Here is a 22,100-nt window from a genome sequence, read left to right as displayed (position 1 = left end):
TTTTTTTTACGGAGCGAAAAAAAAAAAAAAAAAAAAAAAAAAAGGAAAAGTTGACCAAAGAAAATGTCATAATTGTGAGTTCAAAGTTCACAGTACCTTATTTTTAGGTCACCTGGTGACCTATTGCTATCTGTTTTCGTCCGTCGTCTTGAATCGTTGCGACCTGCGTTAATATTTGAATATATATTTTCAGCTTCTTCTCTGCAACCACTCAACCAATTTTGGCATATAAAGCATCTATGGGTGCAGGGGGACAAAAATTTTGAATTTCATGGTCTGTTCCTCCCTGGGGCTTGAGGGGTGTTTCCAAAACCACTAAAATTAATGCAATCTTTAAAAATCTTCTTCTATACTCCTGGACATCAAGCAGTCAAACTGTTGGCATGATTGTAATTAGTATTGAGTCTTCTACCAAAATTGTGAAATTCATGGCCTCAGGGTCTGGGGTTCTAGTGCTAGGGCGGGGCTAAATAGATTATATAGTGAAAATACATTATAAGTATGAAAATCTTCTTCTCTGCTCCTGGGAATAAAATTACATGTAGCTAACCAAATATATAATTATGCTGAATAAGGCTGCATGCCTCTTCCAAAATTGTGAATTCATGGCCCCTCGGCCAGGGGTGCTGGTATTAGGGCGGGGTTCTATTGATTACATAGTGAAAATACATTAATTCTTTGATAATCTTCTCTGCTCCTGGGTATAAAACACACTAAGTACATAATTATAATAAACGAGAAGGCCTCTTCCAAAATTGTGAATTTGATGGCCCAACAGCAAGGGTCAGGTATTCTGAGGTTAGACCGGAGCTCTACTGATTATATTATTAATTCTTAAAATCTTCTTCTCTGCTCCTGGGTATTATATAAACTAACCATTAAATACATGGTTATGTTGAATAAGGCTGCCACTTCCAAAATTGTGAATTTCATGGCCCCAGGGTCAGGGGTTCTGGTATTAGGGTTGGGCTTTATTAATTATATAGTGAAATGCATAAATTCTTTAAAAATCTTCTCCTCTGCTCCTGGATATTAAAACAATGCACTATGTACATAGTTATGATGAGAAAGGATGCTTCTTCCCAGTTTGTGAATTTCATGGCCCCTGGGTCAGGGGTTCTTGTGTCAGCTAGGGCAGGGTTCTAATGATTTTTTTTGTTGTTGTGAAAATGCATGAATTCTTTGGAAATCTTTTCTTTTGCTCCTGGGTATTATGCCAATGATCTAAGTACATATTTATGATGATTTCAGGGTCCCTGGGTCAGGGGTACAGCGGGCGGGTGGGGGATACATAGTCTGAAAAAAAATAATGCTTTGAAATTTGCTTTGGTATTAATCAACCATTTATGTTGAAATAAAAGTTATGATAAAAATTTCCAAAATTTTGAAATATGTGGCCCAGGGTCAGTGGTTCCTGTGGATTGGGGTGCATTACTGGTTATACAGTGGAAATGCATTTTCTCTTTGTTACTTTGATCTACCTCTGGGTATTAAGTAACCAAAGTAAGCATGCTAAGTGTATAGGTATGATAAACAATTGTACCTCTTTCAAAATTGTGAATTTCATGGCTTTTGGTTTAAAACACGAACCAAATTTAATTGTTGGATAGTTGTTACATGAAACGCATGTGACTTATAAGGCCCGTGGGCCTCTTTTTTTATTTTAAAATGTTCATGCAGGCACAATTCATAAATTATATTTATTTTTTAAAGTATGGCACTGCCTCCAAAGCTCCTTTTACTAATTCCTTACATTTCAAGTTCTGGGCAAGAAATGAAAAATGTAAAATGTATAAAATGAAGCACATTGTATGAATGAAAGTCATAGTATAAGTCCGTGTTATAAACGTCTGGCAGGATTCTAAAAGTCTAATTGATATATAACACTCACGGTTTCCTGTGGAACTAAAACGCAGATATTTTCACCGGGGGAAAATACTGCATCGATATCTTCGTTCTCTATACAGAACATCCGCGCATTGGATGGTTTTCCGTATTTATCCCCTGAGACCCAAAATGCATTATTTCCTATCAAACGCCCTAAATAATTAATCAACGATACAGGAATTGTCACAGAAAGTCTAATAATATCTGGAGACACGCCGTGAATTAATTTGCCTTTCACTGAGTCGGGAAACATCGTGAACTTTTTCCCTGAATCTGAGTTCATGTGCGTATTTCGTTTACATTCGGATTTATTTTTCGTGCGTGTTTACATTTTTCTTCTTGTAACATTAAGGTGGGCGGGAGACATTTGTTTGATTTGTTTTTACCTGTTGGAATGAATAATAATGTGACAAAAAAAAATCATCCAATGAAAATTGAGGAGATTTTCGCCAGTTGGAGGCCATCTTAAATTGTCTATTCCCGTGATATTCTGTATATTATTGTGAATTTTCTCGTTCTAAAGGTAAGTCCGTTTACTTATTATCTTTCTCAAAATCAAGAAATATGCCATAGAATTTTAAAAATTTATTATTCATTTAATCAAATAAAAAAAATATTGGAAAAGTTTATCTCTGAGTTTAAGCACTTAGTGTTTGCTTTCCATTTGTATACTTTGAAATAAAATTCAAGTTCCGACAAGCTTTTTGTTTTGCATTTTCAACATTTTATATACAGGCACAAAATTTTACAAAGGAATTTGTCGGATTTTTGCACTTACGATGCTGCGTTAACCCTTGAAATAGTGACACAATTTTAAGCAAGTTAATTCATAAGAAATACAAAAATACACTATAACAAGTGAACTTCCCTAAATAATGTTGTCACTGACATCGGAAATTCCCAATTGACTTTTTCCGCTATGTGTTAATTTACAGTTGATCTACATCTAAACTCACGTAGAATTTAGGTACTACATGTAAATAATGAGTAATTACTTAGATATGCTTGATTTACCGATATCTTATTCTTCGGGCAAAAATTCGATAATATGTTAGATATGGACCACACATAGTTAACGGGAATGCAGTAATTCTATATCGCACCCATTAGCGACCTGGATAAAACATGGGAAATCATTCAAACGAAGGACAATATTTGAGCATCATCATTAAACAAAGCAGTATTGAATGCTCATTGTCAGCGTTCGTGCATGTTTCTATCAATCTGTATTTTAATTTTAGGGTAACTATTTAACAACACGTGTGAATGTGTGATATCTTCCTACTCCTATTTGAAGTAATTGATTTATTAACTTTTTTATTATGTAATATCAGACATTTAGAATAAATACAATGACATAATTTAGCATCATGCCGATTCTTTTACCAGTTTCGAAAAAAAATGGTTTCCCCCCCCTTTTCATTAATTTTCTTTTTTTCGAATTCTATTTTTATTGCTAAATTTGTCAGGAATGAAATTAAACGTTACTAAAAATTAAAATCAAGTTAATTATGCCAAAAGCATGCAAATATTTCACTTCGTGTAATATCCTTGTAAATTTCGACGTAAAATAGAACTCACGCATCCTGCAACATTGAAACAAATGCAGGCTTCTGATGCTTGATCATATCTAAAGAATTTACGAGAAATATTTCTATCTTCAAACTTGTAAAATCCTTGTTTTAAAAACATTTCCCACCTGACGTTTGCCTTTCCGTCGGTTAAAAGTGCCGCTATATCAAATGCTCAACATGCTCATAATCTCAAAACCCCCGCCGCACTCTTATCTAAGGAGAACGCGCGTGCAGGCTTCTGTGTGCCTCGGGATCTTGCGCGTGAGGCGGATGACTGACACGCGTTTGAAACGAGCCACAGATAAAGTATAAAAGAGATAAAAAGCACTTTGAAGCACTTAAAACTTCAGCGATATTGTTTGGCTTTAAGGCTTTTTACCTGAGTGCGGAAATTGTAAAGTTATGAAAAGCTCATCCAAAAAATCGAAAATATTTTTCCAGAGTGTTGGAAAATGTGTAAACATCAGTTGTTGGAGCCATTTATAACACGGTGTGATCATAAGAAAATCAAAACAAGTTTACCTCTGTTCAATGTGACTAATTAATAAGAAATATGACATATTTCTATTAGCTTGAAAGGTGTTCGACACCTGTGAAACGGAAAGTATGATGTTACATTATTATTATAAATTTCATGTTATGCATGTATCGCGCGGGTATGTTCAGAAAAACGATAAGCTATTTTGCTTAAACATGGAAGTGTTACATTTTTAAATACTTGAGGAAATATTTTGGTACATTGCTTTCCTGATCATGCAAAGCATGAATATATGTTGAATTTACATCTACACTTTATATTAGTGAGAGAATTATGATTAGTGAGAGAATTATGCCCAAATATAATCCTTAATTGGACTTTGCCAGGTGTTTAATCAGGTAATATGTGTGATATCCATGGAAAACACCCAGATATCGGAAATTACAGAACAAGCATACAATATATAATGCATGTACGTAAATAAAAGTTATATCACACGCCGCGCACGACATTATATCACACAAAATGACTTGTTGAATAAAATAGTTATAAATAAACCAACCTTTTTAAATATATATATTCAAGGTTTCTGTCGATATATATTTGAGATATTCTTTCTCGCATTTTACTTTTTTAATGCCTGATCAACAGTTATGAAATTTAATCCCTGGCAACCCGCGTGGCGCATTGGTTAATAGTTTCTGCTGTTTTGATCGATTTTTACGACCTCAAATTCGGCAAAGTAAGGAATTAATTGATCCTGACGTCGCGTGTTCGAATTCCATTGTTAAGACAAGAAGAATATTTGGTTGTCCTTCAGAAAACGATACCCTTTACCGAGGTTAAATTATATACATGTTGCAGTTTCCTCAGTTATACCAGTAGTGTGCTGGCACAAAAAAATTAAAGATGTTACTTTAAACCAACTTTTTTTCACTGTTCAATGGCACATTTTAGTATTAAGCCGGGTACTAAATGGACAAAATTTATAGCCCTCCACTGGCAAGTGGCGCAGTCTTCATATGAGTGAAAAATTCTCGACAGTGGCGTTAAAACAAAAAAAATAAAATCAATCAATCTCACCGCAGAAAAAGTCACCAGTCTTATAAATTTCATATTCCCTCGGAATCATATTTGAGAACAACCCTATTTTTATGACTTGGTCACCTGTGGCCGGCCGGAATTGACTTCCGGTCAACAACTTGTCAGATACAGACTTCACCTGTTAAAACTGTCTTTATCTATTTTCAGAATGGCGCAAGAAATTATCGACCTGGAAGACATCGTCCGGAAGTGGGTGAACGACTTCCCATTGGACAAAAATCAGAGGAGGGAGGCGGACGACATTCTCTCTGCCGACATAAATTGGAACCATATGCGCGTGCGTCATGGAACTACGGAATATTACGATCAGATTCGAGTCAACACTCCGAAAACGCATGTCCTCTTTACTGCGCATTTCAGTAACGAAACGGACCAGAACCAAGTATATACTCTGAAAACGGAGCGCCGAACAAAATCCACATGTTCAATTTCAATACAGAAGACATTCACGTATGGCTACAGTTTGGACTTAAAACTGACTCCACCAAATCCAATCATAGAGGCGAACGCAGGGTTCAAAGGTGAACTCAGTCTGACGAAATCAGCCAATGAGACGTTCGAAGAGGAATTGGTTTGGTCGATTGACAACCAGATTACGGTCCCGCCAAAATTTGAAACCAAAGCCGATCTGGAGATCAAGGAAGATGAATACGCTAGCCATTTCAAAACTGAAAGTAAATTCGAAGGTAAAGTTCATGTGACTTTGAGAAGCAAAAAGGACAATACGCCGTTGGCGACATTAACAGGTGATGTCAAGCAAATTTTTACCCCGGATAAAGGATTCCGGGTCGATAAGACCGGGATACACTTTGTGACTATTGGAAAGTGTAAATGTAGGTTTGGAATTGAGCAGCACGTCCGTCTGAGCCAGACTGAACTAACGCGAGCAGAGGAATTAGAATCCTAAGATTTCATTTTCCAATATCATTTGTTTTCTTTATGTTTCCACCATTCCCATTGTATGGTTTGACTTGACAGGTGCTGTATGTGGTGCAAGTATTGAATTTATTTTTGAAATAATGGATTCATATTTACAGATATAGAAAACAGGGGTAGTGAATATTAACTTTGATAAAAAATACTTCTTTTAAACATTTCAATGTTCATGGTCGAAAGGAAAATATTGATACTAGGAACCTTCCTTCCCCGAAAAGATACATGTATTATTTTTGCAGTGAAGGTTTTTATTAAAAATTCCGTAAAATGAAGAGTACATTGTATTTGTCGTTGACAGAAAAATAAAACCACAACCAAAGAAAGATTGGCGTTTTTCATTTCTTCACCTTATTTCCTGTATACGTGTACTATCCAGTGTATTTTTATATTACAACGTTTTCTCTTGTTTGAGATTAGCAAGATCTGATTTTTATAAATCATTATTACAATTATATTCAAACTTAAGCTATTTTTTCTCGCAAAAACTCATATTGTTTTTGTCATAATCAAATGTTATCATACTGTTATACTTCGGAAGGTATACAAGTTATTTTCTGCATTATAATCAAATTTTCATGAGCCCAAGTATAGTACGCTGTAGCAGACTTTGATTATAATAATGTTTTTCATCATTTGATAACAGACCGGTAACCTGCGAAGCGTGCTCTATGGTGAGAGATTGATATTATAGACTATTCGGTCTTTTGATGACGTAATTATAATACCGTATAATTGGAAATTTTAGCGAGACGCAAATTTAGCGATTTGTCCTTAAAAACTGGTAATTTATTTTTAGAGAGATGTTATTTTGGCGATTTTAAAATACACATGAAAGAAACTATTACAAATAAAACGCAATTATTTTTTAGCGATATTCAATTTTAGCGATCTCGAAACCCTCGCTTATAATGCCAATATTAAATCCTCGCTAAAAATTCTACTTATGCGGGGTAATACTTTCTACATTTTATCAATCACACATGTAGAGTCGTGTTTTTTTCCCTCCGAAATAAAACTATTCAATGGATTTTGACGAAATGCAAAAATTAATAAAACGTTATATAACAGTAAAATTTATTGTTTAAGATATTCGTGTATTGGTAAAAATATTGTAAAATTTAATATGTATTTTTTATGAATTAAAACAAGCGACGTATATTGTGTTAATTGTTAAAATTTTGTTACGTCTTATTTTGCATAAAAAATTATTTTTCATAGGATAATATTATAACGAGCCAATGACAGGGTTTGAATAAAGTGATGTTGCTGACTTTTCAGTCATGTTATGACGTCATTATAACTTCCTGAGTTGTTGGCCATTTGATATTTATCGTATCGAGCAGATTTACTTTATTAATGAAACAAACCTTCTCTCCAGTGTGAAAAATATATAATTGATCATTAAATTTCATTACTTTAAATTTGTTTTCAAATGACATTCAAAAACAATATATTTTCATTCATGGATCTTATTCAGCAGAATAAGTTGTGATAAAACGTCATTGTTACCATAGCGACAAACTACTCCCAGGTAATAATTTGTTTGGAAAGTCTCTAATTGGTTGATTATGTCATCTTTATATAATGCCAAGTTATATTACTTAGGTATCGATAATCTCTTATTCTACAAGAAAGTGTTTGACATGTATATTTACGTTGCAAAAATTGCGTAAAAATTTTAATGATGTAAATTTTGATAATTAACCCTTTTCTTTATTCGGTAAAATACTATTATTTTGTACGTATTGATACCGTGTTTAAAAATTCTGAGCTTAATATTTCAAAACTTGCTATAAATTTAGTCTTTATAGTTTTAAGTTTGCTTCAATCATTTTTTTTAAAATATTTCTCCTCAGATAAAAATTAATTTATGATTACATATCCAAGGGCTTGTAGCAGGTACTCCCGAATATGGAGTGTGTATGATCTGAACGGAAACCGCTAAAAAATTCCGACGAATAATCACGGTGGTAATAGAAATGATGAATTAATATTGGAAACTAATGAGACAAGTTATTTTCTCTATGAATGTGTTATTTTTTTGTGCAGCAATTTGTCTGCAGAAATCACAATATCATCACCTGACAAAGTATTCACACGTGGTCGATCCGGCGATCGGAATTTAATTACATTTATCTGACAATTATACATTTTTGTCACCGCTTTTCATATTGATGAATTAATTTGATAAACAAATGCATCAAAATGTCTCTTTTATGATGCAAATTTTATCAGTTCATCTTTCTTTCTTTATTTTTGTGTTGTTTTGAAGACGTGTACAATAACTACAAAATACTTAATAAAATAAAACTAAAGTGATTTATTTATTTTTATTTATTTATTGGAAGGGGGGTGTCCGTATTGATGATTTTTATCAATTTTACTTGTTGAACTCTTTTCTCAAAAATCATAATTATCATATGACTGAAAGGTCATTCTCTTTTTTGGTGCTATATGTAATACTGAATTTCTCTTTTTCTATTAATGAAGAGTATTTTTATGAGAGCGTTCTTTCAAAGTTAAGCAAACTGTCAAAACATCGATTTGCAAAGTTTAATGCCATCCGCCTCTTTACTTTATGAACTATATGTGTAAATGAAATCACATAATACATGTTATACTACGTCTAATATCTTTAATCATTCAGAGATTTCGCTCTTTCTCGCCAAACTCTCACAACCTCTCCTGAACCCTAATGACAAAGCTTCGTACATTACTCAGTAAATCTCGTATTACTGTCTGGTTTGATAAATTAATTAATTGATCAAAATACTCACAGAGTAGCCATATTTAATCTGTCTTTTATTATTTATTGATCATCTGTCGAATTATCATCCGATATTTCTCCTATTCTGTATAAATGGCGACAAATAATATATTGACTTCATCATCGGTCATTAATCTGTTTCCATGGCAGTAGATTGGCATTATTCGTCTGGTACCTTATACCGTATATAGCGGGCGATAATGATGGCTCTATAAGAGCTAAATCGTTAATATCACCTTAATTAAGGCGCAGGGAAGGACAATCTTCCTTAAGTTTTATTGATGTTCATATTGTTCGCCCAGTCACGTGGGGTAGATATCGGATACGTGTAATTGCGATAGTGGCCATTTGCAGCGTTAAAAACAAAATATTTCTGTGAAAAATATATTATTACATTTAATTGTTTATTAAAGTTCTTAAAGGTAATATATATGATAAAGAAAATTGAACTGGTCGTCTTCGACATATAAATAGGACTGGTAAAAATTAATATTAAAATATTTTTCATTATGTCTCTCACTTGAAAAGTGGGAGAGGTTGTTTATTCATGGGGTTGTTTGTCTGTACGTTCGTTCGTTACACTTTGCTTCGATATAATATTAACATAGGAGCAAAATTATCATTTATCATATATTATTTATATAAGTACTAATGCTCGCAGTACTAGTTTTAAACTATGACTACCATTTATCTCCTCCTAAGAAATCCAAGCAAGGATTCTCGCTGATAGGAACGCAAATCGAATTTTTTCACGGATTGAAAAGCCCTTCGTCTGAGATCTTTCTTTCTTCTCTCAATTCCCGAGTACCTGTGCCTCGGACCTTTCCGAAAAGCGGAAAATAAGACCCGCGATGATGCTACGGCTTTATCACCATGCAACAATAGCAATAAACCCAATTAACGTAAAGAAACTAGCTTTTGTCATCTTCTACATTTATTCATATACTCTCAAACCGACGTATGCGCGTTATTAGTATCCTCCTTATTAGCAATGTATTCTGTGACTCAAACGTCGATATAAGATGGGGGTCTAACGACCATTTTGGGATGTAAAATTTGCATAAAACCGCTGAGATGTTATAATGAAGTCGGTTTTTATGTTGGGAGTTCTTGCATGGTGAAAATGCCGAACAATAGATATATGAATAGACTTTATATCATCCTACATGTGCTGTACACCATTTATGATGTTGCATAAACTTGTCTCAATCAAGGTTTTCTTTCGATACTTTCGATTCTTTCTTTTAAAACAATAATGCAATATCTATGCTGCATTATCTAAATATTCAATATTAAATATTGAAATGGTTTTTTTTAGGTCACCTGAGTAACCTATTGCTATCTGTTTTCGTCTGTCGTCGTCCGTCGTGTGTTAACATTTTAACATTTTCAGAACCTTCTCTGCAACCGCTCAACCAATTTCAACCAATTTTGGCACAAATAAATTTTTGGTGAAGGGGGAACAAAAATTGTGAATTTCATCGTCCTTGCCCCCCTGGAGCTTGAGGAGTGGGGCCAAAACCACTGAAATTAGTGCAACCTTTTAAAATCTTCTTCTTTACTTTTGGACATGAAGCAGTCAAACTGTTAGCATGAATGTACTGAGCAGTGAGTCCTCTACCAAAATTGTGGAATCCATGGTCTCCGAGTTAGGGGTTCTAGTGCTAGGGCGGGGCTATATAGATCATATAGTGAAAGTGTATTATTTCTTCTCTGCTCCTGAGTACTAACAACCTAATATAGTTATGATGAGGACGGATGTCTCTTCAAAGATTTGATGGTCCCAGGGTCAGGGATTTTGATGTTATGGCGGGGCTCTGTTGACTATAAAGTGAAAATGCATTACTTCTTCGCTGCTCCTTGGTATTAAATAAACTACTGGTGACTGCATACATACTAATGATAAGGAAGGGTGCTTCTTCAAAAATTGTGAATTTCAAATGTCGTACTTTTCAATGGTAGAGCATGAAATACACCCAGTAGTTAACACGGCAAACCGATATTAGATCATGAAAAACACTCAGTAGTTAACACGGTAAACCGACAGTAGAACCTCAGAACAAACCCAGTATATATATCATCAGTTGTCCAACAGAACCCCTGGCATAATTTCAAAGGATGACTCAGATGAAATTTGTGTTTTTATGCGCCCGGAACGATAGATCGGGTCATATAGTGGTTTTGCCCTGTCTGTTGTCAACTTTAACCTTCGCCATAACTTTTGAACCGTGAGAGATAGAGACTTCATATTTCGTATGCATACTCTAGCTAATAATTGACACCAAGGTCATTGACCTTGACTATGACCTGTTTGCTAAAAATAGCTTTTTCGAACTTTCGCCGTAACTTTTCAACCATAAGAGATAGAGAGTTCATATTTGGTATGCATACTCCACTATAATACGTTCTTACAAATGACACCAAGGTCAGTTATGACCTTGCGACCTTGACCGTGACATATATGCTAAAAATAGCTTTATTCAAACTTTGTTGCCGCCGCGGGCGCATAGTGTTTCATAGCTGCAGATCTGTAGCTCTCCGAAAAAAAATTATTGATATCCGGTCTATCAATATATATTTTTTCGGAGAGCTACAGATCTGCAGCTAAGTGTTTCACAAACACATCTTGTTTTTTTTTGTCCGCGCTTTCAAAAAGTGGGAATATTGATTTTTTTCTGTCTGTTTATCTGTCTGTATTTCTGTCTGTTGGTAACGCTTTTATTTCCGCGCGATATATCTCGGGAAGCTTTTGGTATGAAATTTTACACAGCAATTCCCTATTTTGAAGTCAGAGATAGGTTTTCAATTTATAAACTCTATATATCTGTTTTAAAACTTTTTTCTCGCCGATATCTCGAGAGGCCTTTGAGCTGATTTTGCAGTGAAACTTACCTCAATTTCTATGGCTTAGGGAAGACCACAGGCACTTGTTTTAAAATAAGTAACAAGTGCTTGTGTGGAAGACCCTATTTATTTTGAAGGTCGTGCATTCTATGTGTGTGTTGAACTTATTTTCGAGATAAATCACGAAGCTATTAAGCTTTTGCAAAGAAATTTTATACTACAACTTCATAACAACGCCCTATGGCCCCGTCTGTCCTTCTTAAAGTAACCCCCCCCCCCCCCCCCAGCGACTCCCCTCTAGATCCGCGCATGCTCCTTTTTTTCTTTTGGCGGGGGACATCACATAGATTCTCTGAATTAGCTTGTTCCTGTTAAATGCTTTATGTATATGTACAAATTAAAAACATTCTTTGACTCTGATTCTGTGACTAAGAAAAAAAGTTGAACTTTTATCATCCTGCTAAATTCTTAGTACGCCCTATCCATACATCATCACCCGATCACTTCCGGTTAAAATGAAACTTGTTGTTAGTGACTCTCCTGAAACTTGATATGGAACTTTACGGATTGTCAGAGCCTTTCAAAACGATATATACAACCTGATAAATGAAATAGTTTTCTGATGGCATCCGGGGTTCATATGGGCCCAGGATTTCACGGCTTTATAAAAGATGTCCTTAGGTGTAGAAGCCAAGAGGTAAATCTCTCTCTCTCCCTCTCTCTCTCTGAAAGACTAGTTTCTACCTACTAGCTATTAATAGCTACCTAGGTATTTAAAGCTTAAAAAGCTATTTTTACCTACATTTTGATAATTTGCATTTTGCGACCAAAAGACTAAACGGCGCAACATGATGAATACCATATTTTTTGATACGGACACTAATGATGAATACGACAAAATTTTGTGATTACTTCGTGAATCGGCAATTTTACATTAGTTTCTATGCAAAATTGATAATATACGAGGTAATCATTTTTTTGCTTTGAAAAATTTTTGTCATATTCATCATCAGTGTGACTGTAAAGAAAAGTGCTCACCATGTTGCGCCGTCCTGCATTTGGCCACAAAATGCAAGTAAAGCAGAAAGTAGGTAAATATAGCTACTTTGGGTGTTTAAATACCTACGTAGCTATTAATACCTACGTAGGTAGAAATAGTCTTTGGAATGGACCTGTATAGGTCCCTGGTAAATCTCTCTCTCTCTCTCCCTCTCTCTCTGAGACAGTTTACTTCTTTTGTGTCTTACACACAACAGTACTAATTTTCCAGCTTAAAAAGCTTACATTTTGATAATTTAGGAGGAAAAAGAATTTGTCAACCATGAGCTGGAGCTAATCAAAGAGAGCTGGGAGAAAAATGGTGTTTTGCAGGTAGGAATTATTCAGACAGCATTGGAAAAACACGATAAAAGTGCTATGAAAAATTGTTATACATTAAGATATCAGAAAAGAACTTGACTCTTAATTTTCAGCAAGAACTAATTTTTTGTCAGGGATTTGCAAAAGATTCTGTGGCAGAGGAATTTCCAGTAATGACAAAATCCCAACTTATCTGGCTTTGCCCCATCAACCTCCACGAATCTCACTGAGATTACTATAAGAGAGGAATGGAAAAGAACTTGTACTCTTAAAATATCTCCCCAGGGTTGTCTCAAACAATTGACAGGGGACTGTCCGACATGAAAAAAGTAGAAGATGGTTTGGGGTTCCTCCCCTAACAGAGGCTTGAGGGGGGTAAACATGTACCAGAATAACCAAGGGATTATGTTTTTACAGGCAGGGAAATCCCCCAAGCCCCCGGGTCTTAAGGACAAAGTTGCTTATAGAAAATATAACCCTGTGATTGATACAATGTACTGCTTTAATTGAAATTTTATCAGTGATACTGGTACCTATTAAATTTAACAAGCTTAAAATATATCTTGGTTACTGCATGAAGTTGCAAAAGTTTTAAAAATTGTTGTATCTCTTTCATTGTTATAGGAATCTGCCTGTGACTACCTATGTCGCCTTGTGTTCTGTCACACACTGGGCTACGATGTCTCTTTTGGTCTAATGTACCCGGTAATGATGGCAATGCAGGGCTCTGGAGTGGAGAAAAGAATAGGTAAATAGTACATTAATATCAGTTAACCTTGGACTTTCAGTAAGGCGTGGTACATGTATTCTCGACATTACATAATTTGCTTTTGAAATTTACACAGCTTTCATTCACTGTTGAAATATACATGGGATAGAAATTTGGACCAATGTCAGCGAGTGTAGCATATATTCATAAGCATTACAGTGTCTCATACGGCAAAGAGGTGTGGCTTACTGTAGATTCCTTAATATACGTGTGGAATTAATAATCGCATAATTTCACGGAACACACCAATCACGAAATAAAATTACTTGCTTTTATTTTTATGGTTATGAAATCTATGTAAAATATATTGATCGAACGTTCATTCGCAAATTGTTATTCTCACGCTTTGACGTTGAAAAGCCCAATCGCGATAAAAAGCAATCGTGAAAAATAAGGAATCTACAGTAATAAGTTGTCTCATTGTTGTCAACAATAATTTAAAGTTCCTGTAAATATAGACTTAGAATTGTACTTAGGCTCATTTTTTGAAAAATTTATGGGTTGGTAGGTAGCCGTAGGTGGAAGAAATCTCTTCCAGAAAATTTCAGCATATAAATGGCCCTTCTCAAAACTTTTTTTTTTACATTCCAGGATATATCTTTCTTTCTTCTTATTCCTCAGAATCTTCTTATCCTGTCAACAAAAATGTTGAAATTTTCTGGATATTAAAAGATTTTCTCTTCATTACCTACCGACCCATTCATTTTACCGTGAGTTGGGAGAGGGCAAGCAAATATTATTTTAAAAATTTCCTAATATTTAAACTTAAGGCATAAATTTTCTATATACAGGTTATATGGCGGCCATGTAGTGACTGCATTACAAAAAAGACATATGCAAAGGGGGAAATCAAAGAAAATGTAATCTAGCCCTTTTCCTATTGAGTACCATTCAGATGGTAAGTCATGTCACTCGTGAGACAGGATTTTTTTTTATATTTTCAGTAGGAGCCAGACTGGGAAAAAAATTAACTGGCAAAAAAGGCCAAGATAAATAAATTATTAATAGGGTGTTTCCTATTCCAACCTGAGAAAAAAAATACCATGGAACAAAAATGTTGAAATTTTCTGGATATTAAAAGATTTTGTCATCATTACCTACTGACCCATTCATTGTACCATGAGTTGGGAGAGGGCAAGCAAATATTATTTTCAAAATTTCCTAACATCTAAACTTAAAGTAGAAATTTTCTATATGCAGGTTATAAAATGCAATTAATTTTAGCCCTTTTCCTATATACCATTTGGTAAGTCATGTCTCAGCATCCTCGTAATAATGCCAAAAAAAATTATCTGGCAAATAAGGCCAAGATAAATTAATAGTGTGTTTCCTAAGCAGGTTGGGAATTTCAAAGCATTTTATTTTATTTAGCATTTTATTGGCAAGCACGCTGCTACATGTATTTTTCCCAGGGTAATTGCTGTCAAAATATTTCTGTTTAAAATGCGTAAGATATGCATTTTCTCAAACACGGAAGTGATCAAAATTGGGGTTTTTAATTGTAAAACTGGAATACAAGAAACTGCATAACTGCATGGTGGCTGCCAGAAAATTATGCGGCAGGCTTCTGATAAAGTATTTTCTTTACCAGGAACTTCTTGGATTTTGGACTCAAGGAATAGAGTACTCTTTCAATACTCAAATTTTAAAAAACTGCATAAACACGACAGTATACTGACGTAAAAACAAATAATTGGATTCAAGGTCAAAATCTTGTGGGACTTCTGCTTTTAAATAAACTTTTGTCTTTTGCAAAAAAATTTTTTTTGGCAAAGAATATATTGTATAAGTACTTTTTCAGCATGGTATTAATTTAGGCTTAATTAGTACACAGTCACAAATTTTCCGTGGAAATGTATGCAAGCGTCCTTCATATACATAGAATATAAGGCATATATAGTGATAGTCTAAGAAATTTGCATAGTTTTCTACTTAGAAAATTGAGATTCTGTGAAATTATAATGATTAATCCCGTGGAAAAAAGAAAACAGTACATCTACAGTATAATAAACTTTTCTGTCATAGGACCTGAATAGGAGTAGCAATCTGGATAACTGTTTTGCACTGTCTGCTGTCTGCCATCTTGTCCACTCAAGGGAAGACTACCTCAGCATGTATTTATCTGGAGTCCAGCATAAACTGGAACATCCAAGGTACAGTGGGGCTATACACTTGAATGTCTTCATCTAGATTAAATGAAGAATATAGCATAAAAATTACAGTTGCGTATGATTAATATGTACAACTTCATCCAGGTAAAAAAAGATTGTATTTGAAATACAGCTTTACAGTACTGTATGTGTACATAAATTGGAATATTAAACATTTAGGGCATTCACTTGGTACTGAGTTATTGGCCTTAACTGATGAAATTATTCTCTGTATTTTCTAGCATTAATTAAATCAATAAGGAATTCCAGAAAGAGAGGAAGGGGGGGGGGTGGCAACTAGATTTGGCAATGTGTGACCTTTGTAATTTCTTTTTAATTTCAAAGTGAGCTAGTGAGAATGAAGGCAGCATGCTGTATCCTGAGATTTATAAAGATCATTCCCAGCTATGTGAGTGAACTACAGGACAACTGCAGAAAGCTTCTGTGTGATAAAGATCCAGGGGTCATGTCTATGGGGGTCAAGTTACAGTTAGAGCTGCTGAAGGTAGTTCTGGTTATGACTTCCATTACACTTCAACATTTCATGATACAACATTTTTGTAATTTAGAAATCATGGTATTTTGGCGATGAATTGAATTTTCCATCTTTTAATGTTCGTTCCTAGAAATACCATTTAGTGTTTCTATTCTTATTATCACATGTACATGTACATGTATATATAATTACATATTTCTAAAATTGAAAATACTTCAAGTAATTTTTTTATTGTACAATTTCGCTAAAACAAAATATTCAGTTATGAAATTAAGATCATGTGTATGCATTTTGTCTGATATTGAAAAAAAAATGCTAGCTGATATATTGCCTATAGTACTCTCCATTCATTGTTTATGAAATCATTGTTAATGAAACAAATTTCTTTATATTTTTTTTTAAGCAAAACTTTTTTTTTTAAAACAGAGATCATCAAATAAAAATAATATCGTTATAGGCGTACTTTACAACGACCGCTTTCATGGCGAACCTTGAAACATTAAACAGTTAAACAGTTCATTTTCAAATTATTGTTTACTTAATTGCATGTACCTTGACTGGCTTTGCATGCTTTACAACAGGGATAGCGTCAACCAATTAGCCGCGCTTCAATTTTTTTTTTTACACTTAAAAATGGACGTTTGTTGTGAAAACACACCTTCGTTATAAAGAGAATTTTATATAGCAGGAAAAACGTTCTTGGGAAATCATGGCGGTATTGCGAAAATGGCGATGAATCGAATGGCGATAATTCGAGAATTGACTGTATTTAAGATATTATAATGTTTTAGCTCACCTAAGCTGAAAGCGCAAGTGTCTTTGAAACACTTTAGATAAATTCTTCATTTTTTTTTTAATGATTTTATAGTAACAAAGTATCCCTGGGTGAAGGGAATTCAATTTTTTTTTTTAATGAATGGCCACACCTTCTTTCAAGGGGAGATAAGTCCCCTTTAAAGCATCCACTTTGAAAACTTTAGATAAATTATAATGATTTTATAGGACAAGTCATGTACCTTGGACATGAGATATTTATTACATATCAGGGTTATTTCATCATGCTGAAATTCAGTTATGTAATAAGTTTTATTAAAGAACAATGTTACCTTAATTGTGTGGGGCTGTATAACCCCCTTCCCAATGTAAACTTTTAAATACTGAACTGATTTGTGCTTTCCCTACACAATGTGCTCAGGTTAGTGATGTGGCCCATTGACCTCTTTTTGATCAATTTTAAAACCCATAAAAAAATAAAGAAAATAATTGGGCTAACAATTTGTAGCTCAGTGAGAATTCAGAAGAAAACCCATAACTAAGATACATGTACAGGTATGTATACAAATCATAAAAATAAAAGTTTTGCAAACTTTGTTTCTTTCAGAAAGGAATGCAAACAAGCCCAAACTTGACCTCTGACCTTATAAAAATTCAACAGCAGATAACGAACAGAAGTCTCCCATCATCCTTTGAGTATCATGGCATCCCATTACCATGGCTACAGATAGACATACTTAGGGCCTTGGCACTTCTTGGTAGAGAAAACAAAAAGTAAATTTAGAGTTTGTTACAGATACTTTTCTGTCATGTTTTGAATACTCAGTGGTCATGGCAATTTGATACTACTGTAAAACAACTTTTATTAGCAATGATTTTATTTTACGATTTACCAAGGGTAAACTAGTTTGCTACAATTAATTTTTTGTATCCAGTTGCTAATAGACACAGATTTTAAAGACCAATTTGCAGTGAGAAATATTTGTGATGACAAGTTTCTCACAAAACCTCACAAAAATTTCTCACAATCATGTGTATAAAAGTTGGTTTGCAGTATTTTGAACCCTCTAGAAAATAATTTTTTTTTTATCAATTTAAAAAATATCTTTGAAAAAATGTGAGAATGTAACATAATTGAAATCTAAAAAATTAGGTGAAGTGCTTTTCAGATAATGTAAAATTTAAAGAAACATTTTAATTAAAATTTTCAGGATCAGTGAAGACATGTACCCCCTGCTGAGAAATGTATTAGATCAGACAGACATGAGAGAGAAAATGACCTATGGTAAGTTTACATATATATGAATTATACTGTATCTGATTATGATATGAAGTTTTTGCATCTGAAATTTTTATCTAAAATTGATTACTAGTACAGCAAAACTTGGTTATAACAAAGTCCCTGGGACATTTTAAATTTCTTTGCCATATCCGTAATTCGTTATAACTGTATAAGAAATTCATTAAATATATATTGCTGGGGATCAAAGATGACTTCGCTATATCTGTGAATTCGCAATATCCATGTTTGTACTAAGCAAGTTTTACTGTATATTGTGCTGTAGTACATAATAAGTTCCTTGCATATCACCAAATATCAGAGAAATCAAAATTAAAACTCTATCAATCGAGAGATAATTGGATTTTAGTTAACATTCATTTTCCTCTGATTTGTAGTTATTTATGATTTCTCTCGAATTATCCTTCTTGGCTTATTATTTCATGTTAAACTATAAATTCATTTTTTTTGGGATTCATGTTGCTATAATCTTATTAAGTTTCTTTGGGTTTTTTAGCTCATCTGAGCTGAAAGCTCAAGTGAGCTTTTCTGATCACCCATTGTCAGTTGTTCGTCCTTCGTCTATCAGTCGGTCCGTCCGTCTGTCTGTTTGTTAATTTTTCACATTTTCAACTTCTTTTTAAGAACCACTGGGCCAATTTTAACCAAACTTGGTACAAAACATTCTTTGGTGAAGGGGAATGTAAATTGTTCAAATAAAGGGCCAGGGCCCCTTCCAACGGGAGATAATCAAGAAAATACAAAAATAGGGTGGGGTCATTTAAAAATCTTCTTCTTAAGAACCACTGGGCCAGAAAAACTGAAACTTATGTGGAAGCATCCTGAGGTAGTGTAGATTCTAAATTGTAAAAATCATGACCCCCTGAGGGTAGGGTGGGGCCACAATAGGGAATCCAAGTTTTACATAAAAATATATAAAGGAACAATCTTTAAAAATCTTTTTCTCAGAACCAGTGGGCCAGGAAAGCTGAAACTTATGTGGAAGCATCCTGGGGTAGTGTAAATTCTAAATTAATAAAATCATGACCCCGAGGGTAGATTGAGGCCTCAATAGGGGGTCCAAGTTTTACATAAAAATATATAAAGGAACAACCTTTAAAAATCTTCTTCTCAGAACCAGTGGGCCAGGAAAGCTGAAACTTATGTGGAAGCATCCTGGGGTAGTGTAAATTCTAAATTGATAAAATCATGACCCCGAGGGTAGGTTGGGGTCACAATAGGGGGTCCAAGTTTTACATAAAAATATATAAAGGAACAATCTTTAAAAATCTTCTTCTCAGAACCAGTGGGCCAGGAAAGCTGAAACTTATGTGGAAGCATCCTGGGGTAGTGTAAATTCTAAATTGATAAAATCATGACCCCAGAGGGTAGGTTGGGGCCACAATAGGGGGTCCTTGTTTTATATAGAAATATATTGGAAAAATCTTCTAATCAAGCACCAGTGGGCCAGCTAAACTTTCAGTGGAAGCATCCTGGGGTAGTGTAGATTCTAAATTATTAAAATCAAGGTGGGGGTGTGGAGGGGAGGGGGCCACAATAGATGTAAGAAGAGGGGAAATCTTGTAAAGAACTGCATCCCCAAAGTTACTCAGGTGACCCATGGGCCTCTTGTTTATACATGTAGTACTTTGAATCACTAATTTTCATGGGGGTTTTATATTCATATTATGCATAAAGAGACCAACAAATTTATGACCACCAAGTAATCAAAAATTTTATATACATTACTACTACTCTAATATTCTCCAACCACAAGTTAAGTCCCCACAAACCAATATTCTTCCTCAAACCTCAGAAGTTTTACATATAATGTACCCCACGAAATTGTTTGATTTTACAGTACTGTAGTAGATCTTTAATATTTTTTGCAGCTATTTTATATGAATGCATTGTGACCATCAGCAGTATTTTGCCTCACAGAGAACTTCTGACTGAAGGATGTAACAAAGTAAAGAAATTAATCTCCTCAACAAGTTATGTCGTCAAAAGCATGGGTAAGAGTTTAAATTTTATTGTACAGTTGAACTTGGTTAAAGCTAACTTTAAAATCACAAATGCCATGCATATTATGTCAAACTGATTTTAATGTCTAAACCACTATTTTCTTAATGTGTTAATTTTAATGTATTATACAACCTCAAAACATTGAATATGCCAAACTTTTCCTCTCAGTCCTTCTGAGTTGAAATAATTATTAATTCAACTTTGTGTGGCTTTAAAGTGCTTTATATACATTGTGCCATCTCAAATTAATTTTCAAATTGAATATACAAGTATATTTTTCATCTTTTGTAGGTGTGAAGGCCCTGTCACACTTGATGTCAAAGAGTCCAGAGAATTGTCAGGTGATTGTGGCAGAGCTTCTCAATGACCCAGATCCTTCCATCCAATCAAAGGCATGTGAAAGTTTGAAAACTATGTTTAAGCATGGTATATTTTATGAAAAAAAATTAAAAAATTGAAAATGACAACAGTTAAAAGTTAAGATGATTAAATTTTTTATTAATTTAATCTTTTTCATTCATATCAATTTGATATTTGTTTTTTATTTAGATTGCTGATCTTCAGTCTGCAATGTAATATGGCTAAAGTGAAAGAGATCAAGGTTGTTTGAAGAACTCAACTATAATCATGCAGTATTAATTTTGGAGATAAATCTACAGCCACACTCCTAATTTTCTTTACATTTAATTCTACCTCCATGGACTAGAGAGCTCTTAGTTTTTGAAGAGTCACAAAAGAGAGATAAATCAACTGAAGAAACAGAAAATAATGATTGTAAAACATCCACTCGTTAGATTTTTTTTAGCCTAAGACATTGTCAGAAAATTTCACCTCTGGAGAAACATTATTTTCGATTGCTAACCATAGCAGGAAAAGCTTTGATAAGGCAGAATATCACATTTATTTTAAGTAATGAAGATTTTTCTGAAGATGGAATAAGTCTTCTGGATGAGCAACCATTTTCTGGTTGTGATAAAGATATTGATGACGGGAGCTAGCCTAGAAGATATAGAAAGTTTAAAAACTTTAAGCCAGTTAAATTTAGACACAAGCCCCAAAGCAAAGACAAGAAAAGTGAAAGGAAAGTGAAAGTGAAACTGAGAAAGTGAGTTGTCTCAGTAAAAGGGTACCTAATTTTTACAGTTCGTAATTTTTACAGTTCACAAAATAGGCAATTATAAAGAAGGAAAATTAGAGAATGTAAATATAAGCATTGAAAAATTTTCACAAATTGTGGTTATTGCTTTATATAATCTTAAGGAATACTATCAACACACCTGGCACACTGTGCCGACAAATTATCATTCAATTTGTCGGCATGTGCCAGGTGTGTTATAATGAACAGTGTTTGTGATCTACACAAAATATTAATTCAATGCTTAAATGATTGTATTTTATTAGAGACTATTTATTAGCTACATGTATATAATAAATGTGCATTATTGTCTTCCCAGCAATATTTATTGAATTTGTTTGTAGTATTTACAATATCAGAAGCATTATTGTGATAAAACTGAAATATAAAACTTAAATACTCAAATTAGGATTTATTTTTTTTCAGCTCACCTGTACAGTAGACTAAGGTGAGCTTTCCTGATCAAAGAGTGTCCGTGGTCTGTTTATATGTAAAATCATTTAACAATTTCTAAAACGAGGTA

General features: G+C 34.0%; 3 protein-coding genes across 3 annotated transcripts; all 3 read left to right on the top strand.

The window, feature by feature from the left end:
- Window positions 1-2,222: 2,222 nt before the first annotated feature.
- On the top strand, window positions 2,223-6,280 carry LOC134261059 (uncharacterized). Its single transcript, XM_062743536.1, has 2 exons — window positions 2,223-2,410; window positions 5,191-6,280. The coding sequence occupies exon 2, from the start codon at window positions 5,192-5,194 to the stop codon at window positions 5,948-5,950; it is 759 nt and encodes a 252-aa protein (XP_062599520.1). The 5' UTR covers window positions 2,223-2,410; window position 5,191; the 3' UTR covers window positions 5,951-6,280.
- A 5,819-nt stretch (window positions 6,281-12,099) lies between these two features.
- LOC134261061 (AP-4 complex subunit epsilon-1-like) lies at window positions 12,100-14,529 on the top strand. Its single transcript, XM_062743539.1, has 4 exons — window positions 12,100-12,287; window positions 12,890-12,961; window positions 13,574-13,697; window positions 14,510-14,529. The coding sequence occupies exons 1-4, from the start codon at window positions 12,213-12,215 to the stop codon at window positions 14,527-14,529; spliced, it is 291 nt and encodes a 96-aa protein (XP_062599523.1). The 5' UTR covers window positions 12,100-12,212.
- Window positions 14,530-14,587: 58 nt separating this feature from the next.
- Window positions 14,588-21,516, top strand: LOC134261058 (AP-4 complex subunit epsilon-1-like). The gene is made up of 8 exons (XM_062743535.1): window positions 14,588-14,616; window positions 15,744-15,871; window positions 16,214-16,373; window positions 17,746-17,912; window positions 18,350-18,423; window positions 20,310-20,432; window positions 20,734-20,834; window positions 20,992-21,516. Exons 1-8 carry the CDS (start codon window positions 14,614-14,616, stop codon window positions 21,016-21,018), a joined length of 783 nt encoding a protein of 260 aa, XP_062599519.1. The 5' UTR covers window positions 14,588-14,613; the 3' UTR covers window positions 21,019-21,516.
- The last annotated feature ends 584 nt before the right edge of the window (window positions 21,517-22,100 follow it).

This window comes from Saccostrea cucullata, unplaced genomic scaffold (genome assembly GCF_032062105.1).
Source record: "Saccostrea cucullata isolate Sc308-1 unplaced genomic scaffold, CSIRO_AGI_Scuc_v1 ctg421, whole genome shotgun sequence".
NCBI classification, from domain to species: Eukaryota; Metazoa; Mollusca; class Bivalvia; order Ostreida; family Ostreidae; genus Saccostrea; species Saccostrea cuccullata.
This window is presented reverse-complemented; position numbering and strand designations above follow the sequence as displayed.